At 42.1% G+C, this 20754-nt stretch overlaps 1 protein-coding gene across 1 annotated transcript; it reads right to left on the bottom strand.

Annotated features, from left to right (window-relative positions):
- Positions 1 to 1566: 1566 nt before the first annotated feature.
- On the bottom strand, positions 1567 to 2196 carry LOC138905899 (uncharacterized). The gene is made up of 2 exons (XM_070194414.1): positions 2040 to 2196; positions 1567 to 1955 (listed from the first exon to the last, which is right to left on the bottom strand). Exons 1-2 carry the CDS (start codon positions 2194 to 2196, stop codon positions 1567 to 1569), a joined length of 546 nt encoding a protein of 181 aa, XP_070050515.1.
- Positions 2197 to 20754: the final 18558 nt, after the last annotated feature.

Below are 20754 nucleotides of genomic sequence, written 5' to 3'. Positions count from 1 at the left end.
AGTGCCTCAGAGAGAGCTATCTGAATGCTCGACTGGTAGATGTTGTTGTAGGCAAACTCTGCAAGGGGCAAGATCTGATCCCACGATCCTCCGAAGTCTATAACACATGCGCGGAGCATATCCTTCAATATCTGAATAGTGAGCTCAGACTGTCCATCTATATGAAGATGAAACACTGTGCTTAACTCAACCCGCATGCCCAACTCACGTTGTACTTCCCTCCAGAAGTGTGAGATGAACTGCGTACCTCGGTCAGATATTATAGACACGGGAACACCGTGAAGACGGACAATCTCACGGATGTAAATCTCTGCTAACCACTCCAAAGAATAGGTAACTGCAACAGGAATGAAATGCGCTGGCTTAGTCAACCTGTCCGCAATGACCCAAATGACATCGAACTTTCTCTGAGTCCGTGGGAGTCCAACAACGAAATCTATAGTGATACGCTCCCACTTCCACTCAGAAATCTCTATCTTCTGAAGCAAACCACCAGGTCTTTGATGCTCATACTCGACTTGCTGACTATTTAGACACCGAGCTACATATGCAACTATATCCTTCTTCATCCTCCTCCACCAATAATGCTGCCGCAAATCCCGATATATCTTGGTGGCACCCGGATGAATAGAATACCGGGAACTATGGGCCTCCTCTAGAATCAACTCACAAAGTCCATCCATATTAGGCACACAAACATGACCCTACATCCTCAAAACTCCATCATCTCCGATCGTAATCTACTTGGCATCACCGTGCCGTACCGTGTCCCTAAGGACAAGCAAATGAGGGTCATCATATTGTCGATCCCTGATGCGCTCAAACAATGAAGATCGAGCGACGGTACAAGCTAGAACACGACTGGGCTCAGAAATGTCCAACCTCACGAACTGATTGACCAAAGCCTGAATATCTAGTACAAGCGGTCTCTCACCAATTGGAATATACGCAAGGCTGCCCATACTCACTGACTTCCTACTTAAGGCATCGGACACCACATTGGCCTTCCCGGGATGATACAAGATGGTGATATCACAATCTTTCAATAGCTTTAACCATCTCCTCTGCCTCAAATTGAGCTCCTTTATTTTGAACAAGTACTGCAAACTCCGATGATCCGTGAAAACCTCACATGACACGTCGTAAAGATAATGCCTCCAAATCTTCAGCGCATGAACAATGGCTGCCAACTCTAAGTTATGGACAGGGTAATTCTTCTCGTGAACCTTCAACTGCCGCAAAGCATATGCAATAACCTTGCCACCCTGCATCAATACTGCACCCAGACCAATACGAGATGCGTCACAATATACTGTATAAGATCCTAAACCTGAAGGTAACACCAATACCGATGCCGTAGTCAAAGTTGTCTTGAGCTTCTGAAAGCTCGCCTCACACTCGTTTGACCATCTAAACGGGGCACCCTTCTGGGTCAACCTGGTCAATGTGGCTGCTATAGATGAAAACCCCTCCACAAACCGACGGTAATAACCAACCAATCCCAAGAAATTAGCAATCTTTGTAGCTGATGTGTGTCTAGGCCAATTCTGAACTACCTTAATCTTCTTAGGATCCACCTGAATACCCCCTACTGATAGAATAGCCAGAAGTCACTCTCCACTCTAATCGAGGCAACCCCAGCAAGGCTATGGTCATTGTCTTGGCGTGACAATCTAATATAGCATGATAAGGTGACAGCCAATCCATACCCAGAATGACATCAAAATCAACCATATCGAGAAGTAAAAGATCTACACGAGTCTCAAGGCTACCAATGGGGACCACACACGAACGATAAACATGATCTGCAACAATAGCATCTCCCACAGGTGTGGACACATACACATGAGCACTCAATGAATCACGGGGCACTACCAAATATGAAACAAAATAGGATGACACATAGGAGTAAGTAGATCCCAGATCAAATAGAACTGAAGCATCTCTACTGCAAACTGAAACAGTACATGTAACAACAGCATCGGATGAATCAGCCTCAGGCCTAGCTGGAAAAGCATAACATCGGGGCTAGATCCCACCACCCTGAACTACGTCCTTGGGACGGCCTCTAGATGGTTGGTCTCCACCTCTAACAGCCTGACCTCCACCTCTAACAGTCTGGCCCCTACCTTTAGCTGTCGGACCCCTGCCTCTGGCTGGTTGAGCAGGTGGTGCAGCAACTGGTACCGGAACCATGGCACGAGAACCCTGAAGCTGTGAGCTGCCAGATATCCTAGGGCAATGTGCCTCGGATCACCACAAGTATAGCAAGACCTCGGCTGATGTGACTGATGGCCATGAAACTAATCCTGTCGACCTGAGTAACCACCCTGAAAACTCTGGAGCGGAGGTGCCCTAATAGGGGCTGGTGGTGCACTATAGGCTAGCTGGTCAGAATAATGCATCTGAGGGCCACGACCATCTGAGGCACCGTGGGATGCCTGGAGTGTTGAATGAAACAGCCCGGGAGGATGGCCTCTGCCATAAGTACCCCGACATCTAGATGAGGCTCCACTGAATCCACCGGAGTGAATATGCCTCTTGTTAGACCCCTAACCACTCCCCTGAGCTAAAACCATCTCGACTCGCCTGGCAACATTGGCAGCCGCCTGAAAAGAAATCTCACTCCCAGTCTCCTTAGTCATCTGCAATCTAATAGCCATAGCAAGTCCATTAATAAAACTTCTCACCCTCTCTCTCTCTCTCTCGGTAGGAAGTAGAATAAGTGCATGACGGGCCAAATCCACAAAATGGGTCCCATACTGAGTAACAGTCATACTGCCCTGCTGGAGACGCTCGAACAGACGGCGATGCTCCTCTCTCAATGTGATAGGGAGGAACTTCTCTAGGAAGAACTGAGAAAACTGGTCCCAAGTAAGAGCAGGAGACACAACTGGTCTGGTCAACAAATAATCTCTCCACCATTTCTTTGCGGAACCAGTCATCTGAAATGCAGCAATATCAATCCCATTGGTCTCCACTATACCCATGTTCCGTAGCACCTCATGACAGCTGTCAAGATACTCCTTGGGATCCTCTGAAGGAGTACCACTGAAGTGAACCAGGAAGAGCTTGGTAAACCTATCCAATCTCCATAAAGCCTCAGAAGACATAACTGACCCATCACCGGTCTGTGCCGCAATAACCGGCTGAACTACTCCGACTGGATGAGCGACAGAAGTCTGATACTAGGGAGCCATCTGCTCCGGAGCGGGAGTAGTGGGAGTCTGGGCTCCTCCTCCAGCCTGAGAGATGGCTGGTGCCATGGGAAATGTGTCAGTCTGGGCTACACTCTCCATAAGGCCCACCAAACGGACCAAAGCGTCCTGAAGTACTGGGGTGGCAATGAACCCCTCCGGAACCTGAGCTGGTCCGGTAGGAACAGTCTGGGATGGAACCTCCTCGCCCAACTCTACCTGAGGCTCCACTGCTGGTACTACTGCACGAGCTTTAGGCTGAGCCTTGCCCCTACCTCGACCTCTGGCACGGCCTCGGCCTCGACCTCTGCCCCTCGTAGGAGCTGCCACTGAGGGCTCTGGCTACTGCTCAGCTGAGGAAGCGGTACGTGTTCTCGCTATCTGCGAGAGAATAAGAGTAGAAGAGTTTAATCAGTATTGAGAAAACAAAAATCGCACAATAGAGAAAAATAGAAGTGAAATTTGTTCCTAAAATTCATAGCCTCTGGAAGATAAGCACAGACGTCTCCGTACCAATACTACAGACTCTACTAAGCTAGCTCGTGAATCGTGAGACCTAGGCAACCTAGTGCTCTGATACCAATATGTCACGACCTGGAATTTTCACTGTCGGGGCCGTGATAGCGCCTAACATTTCACTAGCTAGGCAACCCAACATTAGAGAATCATTAAACCAATCCTTTTTCCATTCAGTAATTAACAGTAAATTAGCTAAGATGAAATTTAGTAAATGCGGAATAATATAAAAACTGCATTAATTACTACCACCCAGATCTGGAGTCACAACTCACGAGCTACTATGATTTACTACAAACAGAGTCAAAAAAGGAAAAATACACTGTTTTGAAGTAATGAAACAATAAATGATAAAACTATGCAGAGACTCCAGGGTCTGCGGACGCGAGCAGATCTACCTTGGGTCTCCTGACAGCAAATCCAAGCTGCTAAGCCTCACGATCAGCTAGGACCGGTACCAAAATTTGCACAAGAAGTACAGAGTGCAGTATCAGTATAAACGACTCCATGTAATGGTAAGTGTCGAGCCTAACCTCGACGAAGTAGTGACGAGGCTATGACAAGACACCCACGTAATAAACCTGCGCAAATAACAGTATATGTACAAGAAAACAACAGTAATAGCTAAACATGTACTATTGGGAGGGGAACATGCTAAAGGGGCACAAGATAGAGGAGATACAGCTGAAATGATAACCAGAACAGTCAACATGCTTTTAACCAGTGAATAAAAAACTAAACACAATGAAGAAAATTACACGGCATCACCCTTCGTGCTTTTACTCTCAGCCTCATAATATAAATCAATAGATACGGCACGACATCACCCTTCGTGCATTAACTCTCATAACATGGCACGCCATCACCCTTCGTGCATTAACACTCAAAATATGGCACAACATCACCCTTCGTGCATTAACACTCATAATATGGCACGACATCACCCTTCGTGCATTAACACTCATAATATGGCACGACATCACCCTTCGTGCATAAACACTCCCCCTTACCATAATGCAATGAACAAATAACTACAGGGAGATAGAATAACAAGTATAAGCCTTACTTAAACATTTGGTTCCACAATACCAACCTCAGCTTCGAAATCAATACTCAATCAATACTAATTTTCGTAAAATATAATAAGAGTTGTTCAACATAGTGAATAGCTAGTCTAATCATGAACTATATGATCAAGGAATACCACGATTAAAATAATAAGACTCACTCGTATGTTATGACTCGACAATAACGTATAGGTACTCGTCACCTCACCTATACGTTGTACTCAACATACAAACACGTAGTAAATAAGCGAATAATACCTAATCCCTCAAGCCAAGGTTAACCACAATACTTACCTCGCTCTGAAGGCCACTCAATACTCAATCACAGCTTTTTCTCTTGAATCCACCTCCAAACCACTCGTATATATTCAAACACGACTCAATAATATCAAATATTGCTAAAGAAATGAATTACATTGCATAAATTTAGATTTCCCAAACTTTCCCCCAAAAAGTCAAAAATCGACCCCGGGCCCGCTTGGTCAAAACCCGAGGTTCGGATCACAATCCATTTACCCATTCACCCCCGAGCCCGGATATATAATTTATTTTGGAATCCGACCTCAAATTGAGGTTTAAATTTCCATTTTTTTCAAATCCCTAGTTTCTACCCAAAACCCCCGACTCTACCATGAAAATCTAGATTTTAGGTTGAAAATTCATAAAATGTAATGGGTAATTGAAATAATGTGGTTTAGAATCACTTACCAATACTTTGGGGAAGAAAATGTCTTTTGAAAAGCGCCTCTAGGCCGTCTAGCTTTTGAAAATGTGAAAGAATAGCTTAAGTCATGTAATGGGACTGTTTAATAGCTGGGCGACGGTGTTCATCGCGTTCGCGAGGACACTGTCATGTTTGGGAAGAGCAGAGCTTGCCAAGCTTACGCGATCGCGAAACTCCTATCGTGTTCGTTAAGGTTACGCCCCCGGCCTTCGTGTTCGCGAGTCCTTGCTCGCGTTCATGATAAAGAGTGACTGACCCCCTCCCCCAGGTCCCTAACAAAACGCGTTCGCGAAGGGTAACATCCCCATCGCTCCGCGTTCGCGGCCCAGTGTTCGCGTTCATGAAGAAGCAAAATTCATCCAGCCCAGTTTCTACTACGCGTTCCCGAGAGTGCCTTCGCGAATGCGAAGAAGGAAACCAGAAGGCACTAAAACTGCAGAAACCAGATTTTTTTTCCCAAATCCAAAACATCCCGTAGCCTATCTGAAACTCACCCGAGCCCTCGGGACTTCAAACCAAACATGCACACAAGTCTAATAACATCATACGAACTTGCTCGCGCTATCAAATCACCAAAATAACACCTAGAACTACGAATTTAGTACCAAATCAAATGAAATTCTCAAGAGCACTTTAAAATTACTATTTTCACAACTGGACGTCCGAATCACGTCAAACCAACTCTGTTTCTCACCCATTACACAGATAAGTCATAAATATTATATTGGATATATATTGTGCTACGGAACCAAAAATACAGACCCGGTACTAACAATCTCAAACCTCAATCAATTCTTAAAGACCTTAGATTTTTAGACTTTTAATTTTTCTCAAAAATTCATAATTCGAGCCAGGGACCTCCGAATTCGATTCCGGGCATACGCCCAGGTCCTATATTTTGATGCGGACTCACCGGGACCGTCAAAACATGGATCTGGGCCCGTTTACCAAAAATATTGACCGAAGTCATTTCAAACAAAGTGTTTAGGCAAAATTTCTTATTTTTATTAGTTTTCAACATAAAAGCCTTCCCGAAGAACACTCGGATTGCGCACGCAAATTGAGGAAGGCTATGATGAGGTTTTTGAGATCTCATAATGCAGAATTAGGTTCTAAAATATAAGATGACCTATCGGGTCATCACACGCAGGTGTGAAAGTCCTGGGCATAACCTATAAATGCGAGACTTCGAGATTTTTCACCATTTTCATCATTTTGAGCTCGGACGTTATAGGTTTTTGAGAGGGTTTTTGAAGAGATTACTGAGGTAAGCTCCTTGTGTTCATTTTTCTTCAATAGTGATGTTTCTCCACCGATTTCCCACCTAGTTGGTGTGTTTCTGAGGTGAAATTTGGGGGTTTGAGGCTAGGGATTTGGAGAGTTAATTTTGGGGAATTGAATAGCCATTTATGTCGGATTTTGATAAATTTGGTATGGTTAGACTCGTGATTGAATGGGCTTTCGGGTTTTGTGACTTTTGTTGGATTTTGAGATGTGGGCTCGGGGCCAGCTTTTGACCAATTTCGACTTTTGGTTTATAATTTCGTATTTTTCTTATGGAGTTGATTCCTTTAGTCCGTATTGATTGTATTGTACTGCTTGTGGCTAGATTCGAGATGTTTGGAGGCCGATTCGCAAGGCAAATGCATATTGGAGTAGAGTTTTGCTCGGATTAAGGTAAGTAACAGTTTTAAGTCTGGTCCTTAGGGTATGAAACCCTGGATTTTGGTGTTATATGATTGTTTTGGAGGTGACGCACATGCTAGGTGACAGGCGTGTGGGCGTGCACCGTGGTAATTGTGACTTGGTCCATTCCGTGAAATTGAGAAGTTGAATAAACTTGGTGTTAACTATATGCTCTTCATGTGTTATAGAAATTTGACTGTGAACCACGTTAGAGACCATATTTAGGCTATGTGTTGGTACTGTTGGACCCACAGAGGAAGTATTACATGTTGAATTACCTACTAAATACTATTTGTACTCAGTCTCAGTTTTATTCGCATATCATATCTCAGTCTCTATTATTCTTGTTGATACATAATATTATTGTTGTTTGGGCTGATTTTCCTGATTTCTGAGAGCCCGAGAGACTGGAGAGATTGCTGACTGAGTGAGGCCGGGGCCTGATTGTAAGGATATTTATGGGATCGGGCTACACGCCGCAACATATTTTCATTGATTCATGCCATGATTTGGCTTGATATAATGCTTGGGCTGAAGGAGCCCTTCCGGAGTCTGTACACACCCCCAGTGAGCGTAGGTACCTAATGAGTGCGAGTGCCTAGTGATGAGTGACTGTGAGGAATGAGTGATTGTGAGGTTGGAGTGAATGGGAGGACTGAGTGATTGTTGCCCCTGAGAGGTTGTATATGATTTCATTGTTGTTGCACATAGTTGCCATATATCACTGATTTTGGAAAACTTCTGAAGGTTACTTTTATCTGGTTTTTACTTGAATTTGGCATGAATAAACTGATTTTACTTAATTTGTCGGATTGGAAAGCTTGTTTACTTTTCTTGTTGAGACTATTGAAAATGAATTATAACTGAATAGCCTATCACTATCTTTTAGTTCCTTATTTATTATTATTACTTACTGAGTTGGTTGTATTCACATTACACCCTGCACTTCGTGTGCAGATCCAGGAGTTTGTGGACACGGAGAGTGTTGATATTTCGCGTAGCTGACCGTTAGAGATACCGAGGTAGCTGCCTGGCATTCCCAGTCCTTGTTTCTCCTTCCTTATCCTTTCTTTCGTTGTATATGGATCCAAACTATTACAGTCATTTCATTTTTAGACTGATTATGTATAGATTCTCATGGATTAGTGACACCCCGATATTGGGAGCGATTTCCGCACTTGTGTTTTGGGTTTTACCCCCTTGTTTATGAAAAACCTATTTCATTCTTCTGTTAAATATTTGGAGAATTTGGAAATGACGGCATGCCTAGTACCATCGATAGGCGCCATCACGACAGGTTAGGATTTGGGTCGTGACATTTTTTCGACTTGCGTGCGCAGTCCGTAAATTTTTCCGAAAAGTTTTTATGTGAAAACTTGATTAAAATGTGAAATGGAGCTTCAAAACTCATTTGAGTTAATTTCGGTCAACATTTTGAGCAAACTCGTCAGAGGGGTTTTCACAAATTCGAACCGGGTAAGTGTTCCTTATCTTATATTGATTATGTCTCATAAATCCATATTTATATTCATCGTTTATTTTGGATTTAGATGGAAGAAATTGGAGTTTTTGTAAAACATTCCAAAAATGAAAATTTAGGATTTGAAAGCCAATCCGATGTCGGAATTTGATAAATTTAGTATGGTTGAACTCGTATCGGAACGGGTATCCGGATTCTATGATTTTTCGTCGGGTTTCAAAAAGTGTGCCCCACATTGACTTTTTCGAAAATGACTTAAATTAAGTCTCTTTTGAATTGTGAATAATTTCTAAAGCTCAAATTTAATTGTTGGTAAATAATTTGTTAGGTTTGATTGGTTTGGAGACTAATACGAAAGGAAAAGTTGTGGTCGAGTGATCACTTGAAATTGCAAAATAAGGTAAGTGTCGTGATTAACCTTGAATTGAGGGAATAGAACCCTTGAATTATTTGTTACATGAATTTCATGTGTAACGACGTATAGGCGAGGTGACGAGTGCCTATACATTGTCAAAGTGACTATTTGCATATTTATCTAAAAATCATAAATTATTTTAAATCATGAATTAATTATTATATTAGTTATTTCTCTCACATTCCTTGTCTAATATTATGTCTTGAATTCATGTTATAATTGCTACATGCTTATTTGACTTATGTGTCTTAATTGCTACTTGACATTTAGCATATTAAATATTAAATTATCTATTTTCTCCTTGATTTCCACAATAAATTGGTACTTGTTATTACTTGTTTCCTAAATAAATTATAATCATTGTATGCCTTGTTGCCTAATAATTTCTTATTGAATATGGTATTTATTGGAGTATTTTTACATTTAAGAGTTGTTAAATTATATTGTTGGAGCGGGTTGCACGCCGCAACGGATTTATTTTAAGTTTATACTATTGGAGCGGGTTCCACGCCGCAACAGATTTATTGAAACTTTATATTATTGGAGCGGGTTGCACGCCGCAATGGAATTAAATTGAAAGATTATATTGTTGGATCGGGTTGCACGCCACAACGGTATTTTATTCTAAGTTTATATTGTTGGAGCGGGTTGCACACTGCAACGAAAATTAATTGAAGGATTAGGACTGCTCAATTGACTTCAATTATTGATATGATTTACCGGTCGTACTTCTTTTCCTGTTGTTATTATTATTATTGCGTACAGGTTAATATAAGTGACCTGCATTAGCCTCATCACTAATTTGTCGCGGTTAGGCTCGGCACTTACAGAGTACATGGGGTCGGTTGTACTCATACTACACTCTGCACTTCTTGTGCAGATACCGGAGTTGGTCCCAGCAGGAGTACTGTAGATTCGCTCGGATCCAGTTATCAGAGGAGACTTGAGGTATAGCTGCACAGCGTTCGCAGATCTGAAGTCACCTTCTACCTTATCTTGGCTGTGTGTTTTATTTCAGACAATTTTATTTTATTCAGACCCTTGTTTGTATTATTTTAGAAGCTCGTGTACTTGTGACTCCAATTCTGGGATGGTATTTAGACATCGTATTTATTTTGGTTTGTTCACCTAAATTCAGATATTATTCCAGTTGTTGATTTCATTACTGTTTAATTAAGATGAATTGTAAAAATAAATGGTTGAAATTATTCCAATGTTGGCTTGCCTAGCAAGTGAAATGTTAGGCGCCATCACGGTCCCGAAGATGGGAATTTCGGGTCGTGACAAGTTGGTATCAGAGAACTGGGTTACTTAGGTCTCAGGAGTCACGAGCAAGCTTAGTAGAGTCTGAAGGATCGGTACGAAGACGTCTGTACTTATCTTCCAGAGGCTACGAAGTTTAGGAACAATATCACTTCTTTCTTATTCCGTCGTTGGATTTTATTCTATGATCGATGATTGAACCATTCTATTCTTGTTCTCTCGTAGATGGTGAGAACACGTACTACATCTAACGCCGAATAGGAGCCAGAGCCCCCAGTGGCAACTGTGACTAGGGGTAGAGGCCGAGGTGGCGCCAGAGGCCAAGGTAGAGGCAGAGGTAGAGCTCAGTATAGAGCTCGAGCAGCAGCACATGCTGTAGAACCTCAAGTGGATTTGGAAGCGGAGGTTCCAGCTCAGACAGTACATGTTGGACCAGTCCAAGTCCCTGAAGGATTCATAGATACTCTAGTACTTCAGGACGCTCTAGTCCGTTTGGTAAGCTTAATGGAGGGTGTGGCCCAGAATGGTATATTTCCAGTGGCACCAGCCGTCTCACAGGATGGGGAGGAGCACAAACTCCCACTACTCCCGCTCCGGAGCAGATGGCTGCCAGTATCAGGCTCCAGCAGTCCCGCCAGTTGGGATAGTTCAGCCATTTGTTGCGGCACAGGTCGGTAATAGACCAGCTGTGTCTTCTGAGGCTTTATTAAGATTGGACAAGTTTACTAAGCTCTTTCCAGTTCAATTCAGTGGTACACCTACTGAGGATCCACAGGATTATCTTGATCGCTTCCATGAAGTGCCGCGGAACATGGGAATAGTTGAAAGTAACGGGGTCGATTTTGCTGTGTTTCAGATGACTGGTTCCGCCAAGAGGTGGGGGAGAGATTATGTATTTACTAGACCAGCTAATTCGCATGCACTTACCTGGGAGCAATTCTCACAATTGTTTTTGGAGAAGTTTGTTCCTATTACTGAGAGAGGAATACCATAGACAATTTGAGCGTCTCCAGTAGGGTAGTATGAGTGTTACCCAGTATGAGACTTGGTTTGTGGACTTAGCACGTCATGCCATCGTCTTGCTTCCTACCGAAAAAGTGAGAGTGAGGAGATTCATTAATGGACTCACTTATACTATAAGGCTTCAGATGGCCAAGGAGACATGGAGTGATATTTCCTTCTAGACAGCTGTGAATATTGCTAGGCGAATTGAGTTAGTTCGTGCTCAGGAGAGAGGGCCAATGTCAGATAAAAGACCCCGTCATTCCGGTAATTTTAGAGGCGCCTCGTATGGAGGCAGGGGTACTTATGGTAGGGGTCATCCTCCCAGGCCATTTTATTCAGCACTTCAAGCATCTCACGGTGCTTCAAGGAGTCATGGTCCTATTATGTCTTACTCTGGACAGCCAGCATTTAGTGCTCATTCAGCTCCTATCAGTGCACCACCGATCCAGAGTCACTACAGTGGTTATCCGGTCCGTTCGGGCCAGCTTCAACAGCCACAACAACAAGATGCGTGTTATGAGTGTGGGAACATAGGTCACATCAGGAGGTATTTCCCTATGTTGTTGAGCAACAGATCTCAGCAAGATTCTCATTCCATCATACCGGCATCGGTTGCTCCACCACCCGCCCAGCCAGCTAGGGGAAGGGGTCAAATAGTTAGAGGTAGAGGTCAGGTTGTTAGAGGTGGAAGCCAGTCAGTTAGGGGTCGTCCCAGAGATACAGTTTCAAGTGGTGTGGCCCAGCCCCGATTTTATGCTTTTCCAGCTAGGCCTGAGGCCGAGTCATCTGATGCCGTGATCACAAGTATTGTTCCAATTTGCTAGAGAGATTCTTCAGCTTTGTTTGATCCAGTATCTACTTATTCCTATGTGTCCTCCTACTTTTCTTCATATTTGGTTGTGTCTCGTGATTCTTTGAGTGCTTCTATGCACGTGTCCATGCCGGTGGGGGATTCTATCGTCATAGATCATATCTATTGTTCGTGTGTCATTACTATTGGGAGTCTTGAGACTAGCATGGATCTTCTACTTCTTGATATAGTAGATTTTGATGTTATCTTGGGAATGGATTAGTTGTCATCTTATCATGCTGTATTGGACTGTCACGCCAAGACGGTGACCTTAGCCATGCCGGGGTTACCTCGAATAGAGTAGAAAGGGACTCTTGGCCATTCCACCAGCAAGGTTATCTCTTATGTGAAAGCTCGGCGTATGGTCGAGAAAGAGTGTCTAGCTTTTTGGCTTATATTCGCGATCCCAAAGCGGGTGTTACTTATATAGATTCAGTCCCAGTTGTCCGTGAGTTTCCAGATGTATTTTCTGCAGATTTGCCGGGGATGCCACCCGCCAGGGATATTGATTTCTATATTGATTTGGCTCCGGGTACCCAGCCCATTTCCATTCTACCATACCGAATGGCCCCACCGGAGCTAAAGGAATTGAAGGAACAGTTATAAGACTTGCTTGACCAGGGATTCATTAGACCTAGCGTCTCACCCTGGGGTGCACCAGTGTTATTTGTAAAGAAGAAAGACGGTTCAATGTGGATGTGTATAGATTACCGGTAGTTGAACAAGGTTACTATCAAGAACAAGTATCCGTTGCCAAGAATTGATGACTTATTCGATCAACTTCAGGGTGCCAAGGTGTTTTCAAAGATCGATTTGAGGTCTGGTTACCATCAGTTGAAGATTAGGGGATCTGATGTCCCTAAGACAACTTTTCGAACTCGGTATGGGCATTACGAATTCCTAGTGATGTCATTTAGACTAACAAATGCCCCGACAACATTTATGGATTTTATGAACCGGGTATTCAAACCCTATTTGGATTCTTTTGTGGTCATATTCATTGATGATATCTTGATTTACTCCAGTAGTCGAGAGGGACATGAGCATTATTTTCGGATTGTACTTCAGTTATACGACAAATTTTCGAAATGTGAATTTTATTAGACTCAGTTTCCTTTATAGGGCATATTGTATCGGCAGAAGGCATAAAAGTGGATCCTAAGAAGATTGAGGCAGTTCAGAATTGGCCTAGACCTACTTCAGCTACAGAGATCCGGAGTTTCCTAGGTTTGGCAGGTTATTATCGCCGGTTTGTGGAGGGGTTTTCATATATAGCATCCCCACTTACCAAATTGACCCAGAAGGGCGCCCCATTCAGATGGTCAGATGAGTGTGAGTTGAGCTTTCAAAAGCTCAAGACTGCTTTGACTACGGCGACAGTGTTGGTATTACCCATAGGTTCAGGATCTTATACGGTGTATTATGATACATCTCGCATTGGGCTTGGTGCAGTATTAATGCAAGATGGCAGAGTGATTGCATATGCGTCGCGGTAGTTGAAAGTTCACGAGATGAATTACCATGTTCATGACTTAGAATTGGTAGCCATTGTTCATGCGCTGAAGATTTGGAGGCATTATCTTTACGGTGTCTCGTGTGAGGTATTCACTGATCATTGAAGTCTACAATATCTATTCAAACAAAAAGATCTCAATTTGAGGTAGAGAAGATGGTTGGATCTGTTGAAAGACTATGATATCACCATTTTGTATCACCGAGGAAAGGCCAATGTAGTGTCCGATTGTTTGACTAGAAAGGATGTGAGTATGGGCAGCCCTGTGTATATTCCTGTTGGTGAAAGTTCGTTACCTGCAGATGTTCAGACTTTGGCTAATTAGTTCGTGAGGTTAGATATTTCAGAGTCCAGTCGGGTTCTAGATTTCACAATCGCTCGGTCTTCCTTGTATGAACTTATCAGAGAGCGACAATATAATGACCCTCATTTGCTTGTCCTTAAGGACATGGTGCAGCGCGGTGGTGCCAAGCAGGTTGTTGTGGGAGATGATGGAGTTTTGCGGATGCAGGGTCGTATTTGTGTGCCTAATATGGATGGGCTTCGTGAATTAATTCTTGAAGAGGCCCACAGTTCCCAGTATTCTATTCATACGGGTGCCGCCAAAATGTATCAAGATTTGTGGCAACATTATTGGTGGAGGAGAATGAAAAAGAATATAATTGCATATGTAGCTCGATGTCTGAATTGTCAGCAAGTCAAGTACGAGCATCAGAGACCTGGTGGTCTACTTCAGAAGTTAGAAATTCCTGAGTAGAAGTGGGAGTGTATCACTATGGATTTTTTTGTTGGGCTTCCACGAACTCAGAGAAAGTTTGACGCAGTATGATTTATTGTGGACAGGTTGACCAAGTCAGCACATTTCATTCCAGTAGCAGTTACCTATTCTTCAGAGCGGTTAGCAAAGATTTACATCCGCGAGATTGTCCGCCTTCACGGAGTGCCCGTGTTTATTATTTCAGATTGAGGTACGCAGTTTACCTCGCACTTCTGGAGGGTTGTACAGTGTGAGTTAGGCACGCAAGTTGAGTTAAGTACAACATTTCATCCATAGACAGACGGACAGTCAGAGCGCATTATTCAAATATTGGAAGATATGCTTCGCACTTGTGTTATAGATTTTGGAGGTTCTTGGGATTAGTTCTTGCCACTTGCGTAGTTTGCCTAAAATAACAACTACCAGTCGAGCATTCAGATGGCTCCATATGAAGCATTATACGAGAGGCGATGTCATTCGCCAGTTAGCTGGTTTGAACCAAGAGAGGCTCGGTTGTTGGGTACTGATTTGGTATAGGATACCTTGGATAAGGTCAAGGTTATTCAGGATCGACTTCGCATAGCTCAGTCTAGCTAAAAGATTTATGCCGATTGTAAAGTTTGTGATGTTGCATTCATGGCAGGATAAATAGTATTGCTATAGGTTTCACCTATGAAAGGTGTAATGAGATTTGGAAAGAAGGGCAAGTTGAGCCCTAGGTATATCGGACCCTTTGAAATTCTTGAAAGGGTAGGTGAAGTAGCCTACAGGATTGCACTGCCACCTAGTTCATCAGTAGTTCATCTGGTGTTCCATGTGTCTATGCTCCAAAAATATCATGGTGATCTGTCCCACGTGTTAGATTTCAGCTCAATCCAATTGGACAAGGATTTGACTTACGAGTAGGAGCTAGTAGCTATTCTAGCCCGGCAGGTCCGATAGTTGAGGTCTAAGAGTTATCCTTTAGTTCGGGTGCAATGGAGAGGTCAGTCAATTGAGGCAGCTACCTGGGAATCCGAGTCGGACATGCAGAGTAGATATCCACACCTTTTCACTAGCTCAGGTAATTTTATAATTCCGTTCGAGGACAAACATTTATTTTAGAGATGGAGAATGTGATGACCCAATATGTCATCTTTACATTTAATATTCACTTCTGTATTCTGAGACCTCAAATAGCCCAGTTTTAGCTTTCCTCGACTTGCGTGCGTAGTCCGTAAATTTTTCTGGAAAGTTTTTATGTGAAAAATTAATTAAAATGTGAAATGGAGCTTCAAAACTCATTTGAGTTGACTTCGGTCAACATTTTGAGCAAACGAAGCCGAATCAGTATTTTGACGGTCCCGGTGGATCCGTATCGTGATTTGGGACTTGGGCATATGCTCGGAATTTAATTTGAAAGTCCCTAGCTTGAGTTATCGCCAATTATTATAAATTAGAAGTTTGAAAGCTTAAAGAGTTTTTAAGTTTGACTGATGTTGGACTTTGTTGATACCGAATACGTATTGTTACACCTCATATTTTTGTACGTGAGAATACGTCGTAAGTCAACTGATGTAAGCTCAGAAATGAGATCATCTTTGAAAGTACATAAAGTAAGTTAATAATGTTACCATTGAGGTTATAAATATTTAAGATCATGATTAACAAGTACCAAGAGGGTTGGAAGGCTTAGAAGCTAAACGAATTTAAGAAAATAAGTCTCGTCAAAAGTCGACCAGTTGGGAATGTTATAACATGTACTTTTGGGGTGAGACTAGGGTGATTAACATTATAAGGAGGTTTTGCTGTAAGTTATTTTAGTCATATCATAGTCGTGTGTTATGTTTTGAAGTCAAGCGAGTTGTGGAACAAAAGTTTGCAAAGGTCATCACAAGTTACATTCACAAATATGCTGAAAATTAGGTCGAATATAGCTGAGCTTTTCTACCAATATACTTGGAATTATGAGATGATCCACATATCAAATTTACTATCTACGAGTCTAGTTTCTAATTCATTAAACCGTTCATTGATACGACATCGGAGTAGAGAGATATTTGCAGTTTGGCGAGACTGCGCAGACTGCATAGGTGACAAGTAGGTGTGTCACTAAAGCTTTTTGAGCAATACATTTCGTGTGCTATATAAGATCTTTTTGGGACATATTATATATCAAATTAAAGGTCTTGGAATTTATTTTCTAATGCTCTTAACTATTCATTCATACGACATCTGTATAGAAAGATATAAGCGTCGGAAGAAGGGCCAATAATAGGGTGCCAAGCTAGCATCTCTTTGACTTTTCAAAAGTTGATATATATATATATATGTTTTAAATCGTCTTTCTCTTCATTTTTTTCATAGAACACGACCTGAAAATCCCCATAAACTTACCCTTAAGATCTCTACAAGGGTTTCAAAGAAGATTAACATCCCGGTTACGAAATCAAGAAGTGATAATATTAGAACGATCCCTACGACGTAAGTATCGCTATATTGCCTCGCTTTTTCTTTGTAGTTTGCGTTTTGGAAGGTACTTCATAGTTACGAAAATGTCTACTTTTTGTATTTAAGCTTTTAAATATCAAGGAAGGTTGATAAATTAGTTTCCTAATAGTTAGAACTCACGGGGCGGTGATCGGAAGCCGTGAGTTCGATTTATTTCACTTTTAGTGGACTATTTTGTAGTCCACTCGTGTTGGCCTCTTGTGCTAATGTTTTGTGGATTTTTGGAGGAGAAAAGGTATGGAGAAACAACACATAATGACGGAATGGTGGGCTGGTCATTCGTCGTTACATTTTTAGGTTATTTGACACTACTTTGGTTGTCATTTTATGTATGAAGTGATTAGGGTGTATGGGCTGTTTTGTGGTATATTGTAATGGAGATAAGGTTGGAAAATGATGCATACATATTGTTATTGTTGTGTTCTTGTTATTGTTGGTATATGGTATTGGAAGAGGGCCTAGTTAAAACGGAGATTCTGCCCAAATTTACGTAAACGAGCTATTAGTTTAAGTTGCGGACTTAGCCTTTACTTAGTACTTATAACGACACGACCGGTCATTTTGAGCTCCAGCACGTCGCTCGGTAGTTTGAGGCCTTGAGTAGCTTCACTTCAGGTATTATGACTTGTGCGCGTGGTCAGAATTGAATTTCGGGAAGTTCAGAGTTGATTTGGAAAGAAAATTCTAATTTCGGAAGCTTTAAGTTGGAGGAATTGACTAAAGTGTGATTTTTAAGTAAACAACCTCAGAATTAGGATTTGAAGTTTCCAACATGTTCGTGTGATAATTTTGGACTTGGGCGTATATCCGTATTGGGTTTTGGATGACCCGGGAGTGTTTCGACGCCTATTGTGGAAGTTGGCATTTTGGAAGAAACTTCATAAAAATTGGGTTGAGGTGTATTTCAAAGTTATCGATATCCGTTTGGGATTCCAATTCTGGGAATAGCTCCGTATGGTGATTCTGGTATTGGGAGCGCGTCCAGAAGTAGATTCGGAGGTCCATAGGTTATTTTGGGGTTATTTGGCGGAAGGTAGAAATTCGAAGATTTTTGGAAAGTTCGACTGGGAGTAGACTTTTTGATATCGAGGTCAGATTTAGATTCCGAAAGTTGGAGTAGGTCCGTAATGTCAATTATGACTTGTGTGCAAATTTTGAGGTCAATCAGACGTGATTTGATAGGTTTCGGCATCGAATGTAGAAGTTTCAAGTTCTAAAGTTCATTAAGCTTGAATTCGGGTGCGATTCATGATTTTGGTAATGTTTGATGCGATTTGAGGCCTCGAGTAGGTCCGTGTTATGTTATGGGACTGGTTGGTGTGATTGGACGGGGTCCCGGGGACCTCGGGTGTGTTTCGGGGTGGTTTCGGAATAATTCAGGCTATTTTGGCTGATGCTGTTGCTGGTATCTGGTATCCTTCTTCGCAAACGCGAATGGAGTCTCGCATTCGCGAAGAGGAACTTTTGGGGGTTGCTGGATTTTACCCATTGCAAACGCGATGGGGGAGACGCGAATGCGGTGAAGGGCTTGATGGACCTACGCGAACGCGATTGGGGATTCGCGAATGCGTAGAAGGAAGTGAGGATCTGGGCTTGAGGCTGTTTGGCATATGCGAACGTGAGGGCAGGTGTGTGATCGCGAAGCAGTAAGGGCGGAAGGCTTTGCGAATGCGTCGTGTGGAACGCGAATGCGAAGAAGGTTTTTCTGGGCGTGAGGTTGTTGAGCTTCGTGAACGCGAGGACTGTGCCGCATTTGCGAAGAAGGGTCGGACTGGGCAGTGAGTTGTTTTTAAACGGAATTTTGGCCATTTTCACTTCATTTCCACCATGGGAGCCGGCCTTGGAGCGATTTTGGAGCTCCATCTTCATCATCTATGTCAAGGTAAGTGATTCCCACCTATTGCAAGTTAAATACTTGGATTATATATGGATTTAGACATGAAAATTTGTAGAAATTTGGAATTTTGAAGAAAAACCTAAAAATTGGTATTTTTGGATTTTGACCATGAATTTGGGCATGGAATTGAGAATAAATTATATATTTGGGTTTGTGATGCTATGGGTAATGTTTATCTTCGAAAGTTTTCGGAATCCGGGCACGTGGGCCCGAGGGTGATTGTATCGACTTTTCGAACGGAGTTGGAAATTGTTGTAAATTGAATTATAATGAGTATTAGAGTATATATTTATGGATTTGCACATTTATTGACTAGTTTTGGAGCGTTGGGTATCGGTTTGAGTTGTTGGAAAGGCTTGGGAGCCGGTTGTGGAATTTTGGAGCGAGGTAAGTCTCATTTCTAACCTTGTAAGAGGGAATTAACCCCATAGGTGAATCAAATTATTATGTTCTTCTATTTGTGGGGGATACGTACGTACGAGGTGACGAGAGTCCGTGCGTAGCTACTATTATGCTTATGTCTGGGTAGTCTAGGACCCATATCATGTTGTACTCGCGATGTTGCGCCCTACTTGTTAATTTAATTGTTTAAGACATTTAGAAACTCGATAAAGGAATTGTAAAAAGGTTAAACTTTATTTACTTGATCGTTAAATGGGAATTTGAAATTCTTGGAATATTTGCCCCTTAATAAATCTTGAATTGGTTGTTTAATGTATTTGTTTCTCTTTTGTGGAGCGGGTCGAACGCCTCGGTAGCAGATAGATGCAGCTATGGTTCACGTCGTTCGACCCTCGGCAGTGCATAGTTTAAATATTTACGTTGGATCGGGCCGTACGACCTGTGCATCATTTGCGCATGATTGAATTAGTTGCTTTGGAATTTATGATAATTGATATTGCTTCTTTGGCCTGAAATACAAAAAAAAATGATAAACGATGAAAAATAAATTCGGAGATTTCTTATTAACAAAAGAATTGTTTACTTATTTCATGATATTAAGCTTACAGCCGTTCTACGTAATTCATGCTTACTTATATCATTGGTATTTTATTTATAGCCCATAGTAAGTGTCGGAGTCGACCCCTCGTCACTACTTCTTCGAGGTTAGGCGGGATACTTACTGGGTACGCGTTGATTTATGTACTCATACTACACTTGCTGCACATTTCTGTGCAGGTACATATATGTCTAGTGATCTTGTGGGCGCAGAGGCGCAGTTATTGCGGGGACCTAAGTGAGCTGCATTCTATACTACGATCCGCAGCCAGCAGAGTCTCCTTCAGAGTATTTATATTTCTCCTGTCCAAATTTGTATTTCGGACAGATGTTGTATTTTATTTTACATTCCTAGTTGAGGCTCATGCACTTGTGAAACCGAGTTTTGGGGTGATTATGGGTTGTCCTGTATTGAAATTGTTAAAAATATTATTATTTACTCTGTAAATTCTATGTTTTACAATCTAATTGAAGGAAATATGATTTCAAAAATATAAAAATGAGAACCAAATTAAGTATTTATTTTTAGCTTGCCTGACAGCGGCGTCCGGCGCCATCACAACCTTTAATGACTTTTGGGTCCTGGCAACATGGTATCAGAGCGTTAGGTTCATTTAGATCTCACGATTCATGAGCGAGTCTAGTAGAGTCTTGCGGATCGGTACAGAGACGTCTGTACTTATCTTCGAGAGGCTACAAGGTTGTTAGGAGCACTTCCCTTCTTAATTCCTCATCGTGCAAATTGATTCTTTTGAGGCTTGTACCTTTAATTCTTTCCTATTTAAGCTTATGCGACGTGAAGCGCTTGTTATAGATTGGGAATCGAGGAATCGTCATGGTACTACAGATGTGGTGCAGGATGTCTCTGCCTGCGTGTTTGATTGGGCTATTACCG

Source organism: Nicotiana tomentosiformis, chromosome 2, assembly GCF_000390325.3.
Source record: "Nicotiana tomentosiformis chromosome 2, ASM39032v3, whole genome shotgun sequence".
NCBI classification, from domain to species: Eukaryota; Viridiplantae; Streptophyta; class Magnoliopsida; order Solanales; family Solanaceae; genus Nicotiana; species Nicotiana tomentosiformis.
The sequence above is the reverse complement of the archived record's forward strand: the minus strand, read 5'-3'. Positions and strand labels throughout refer to the sequence as shown.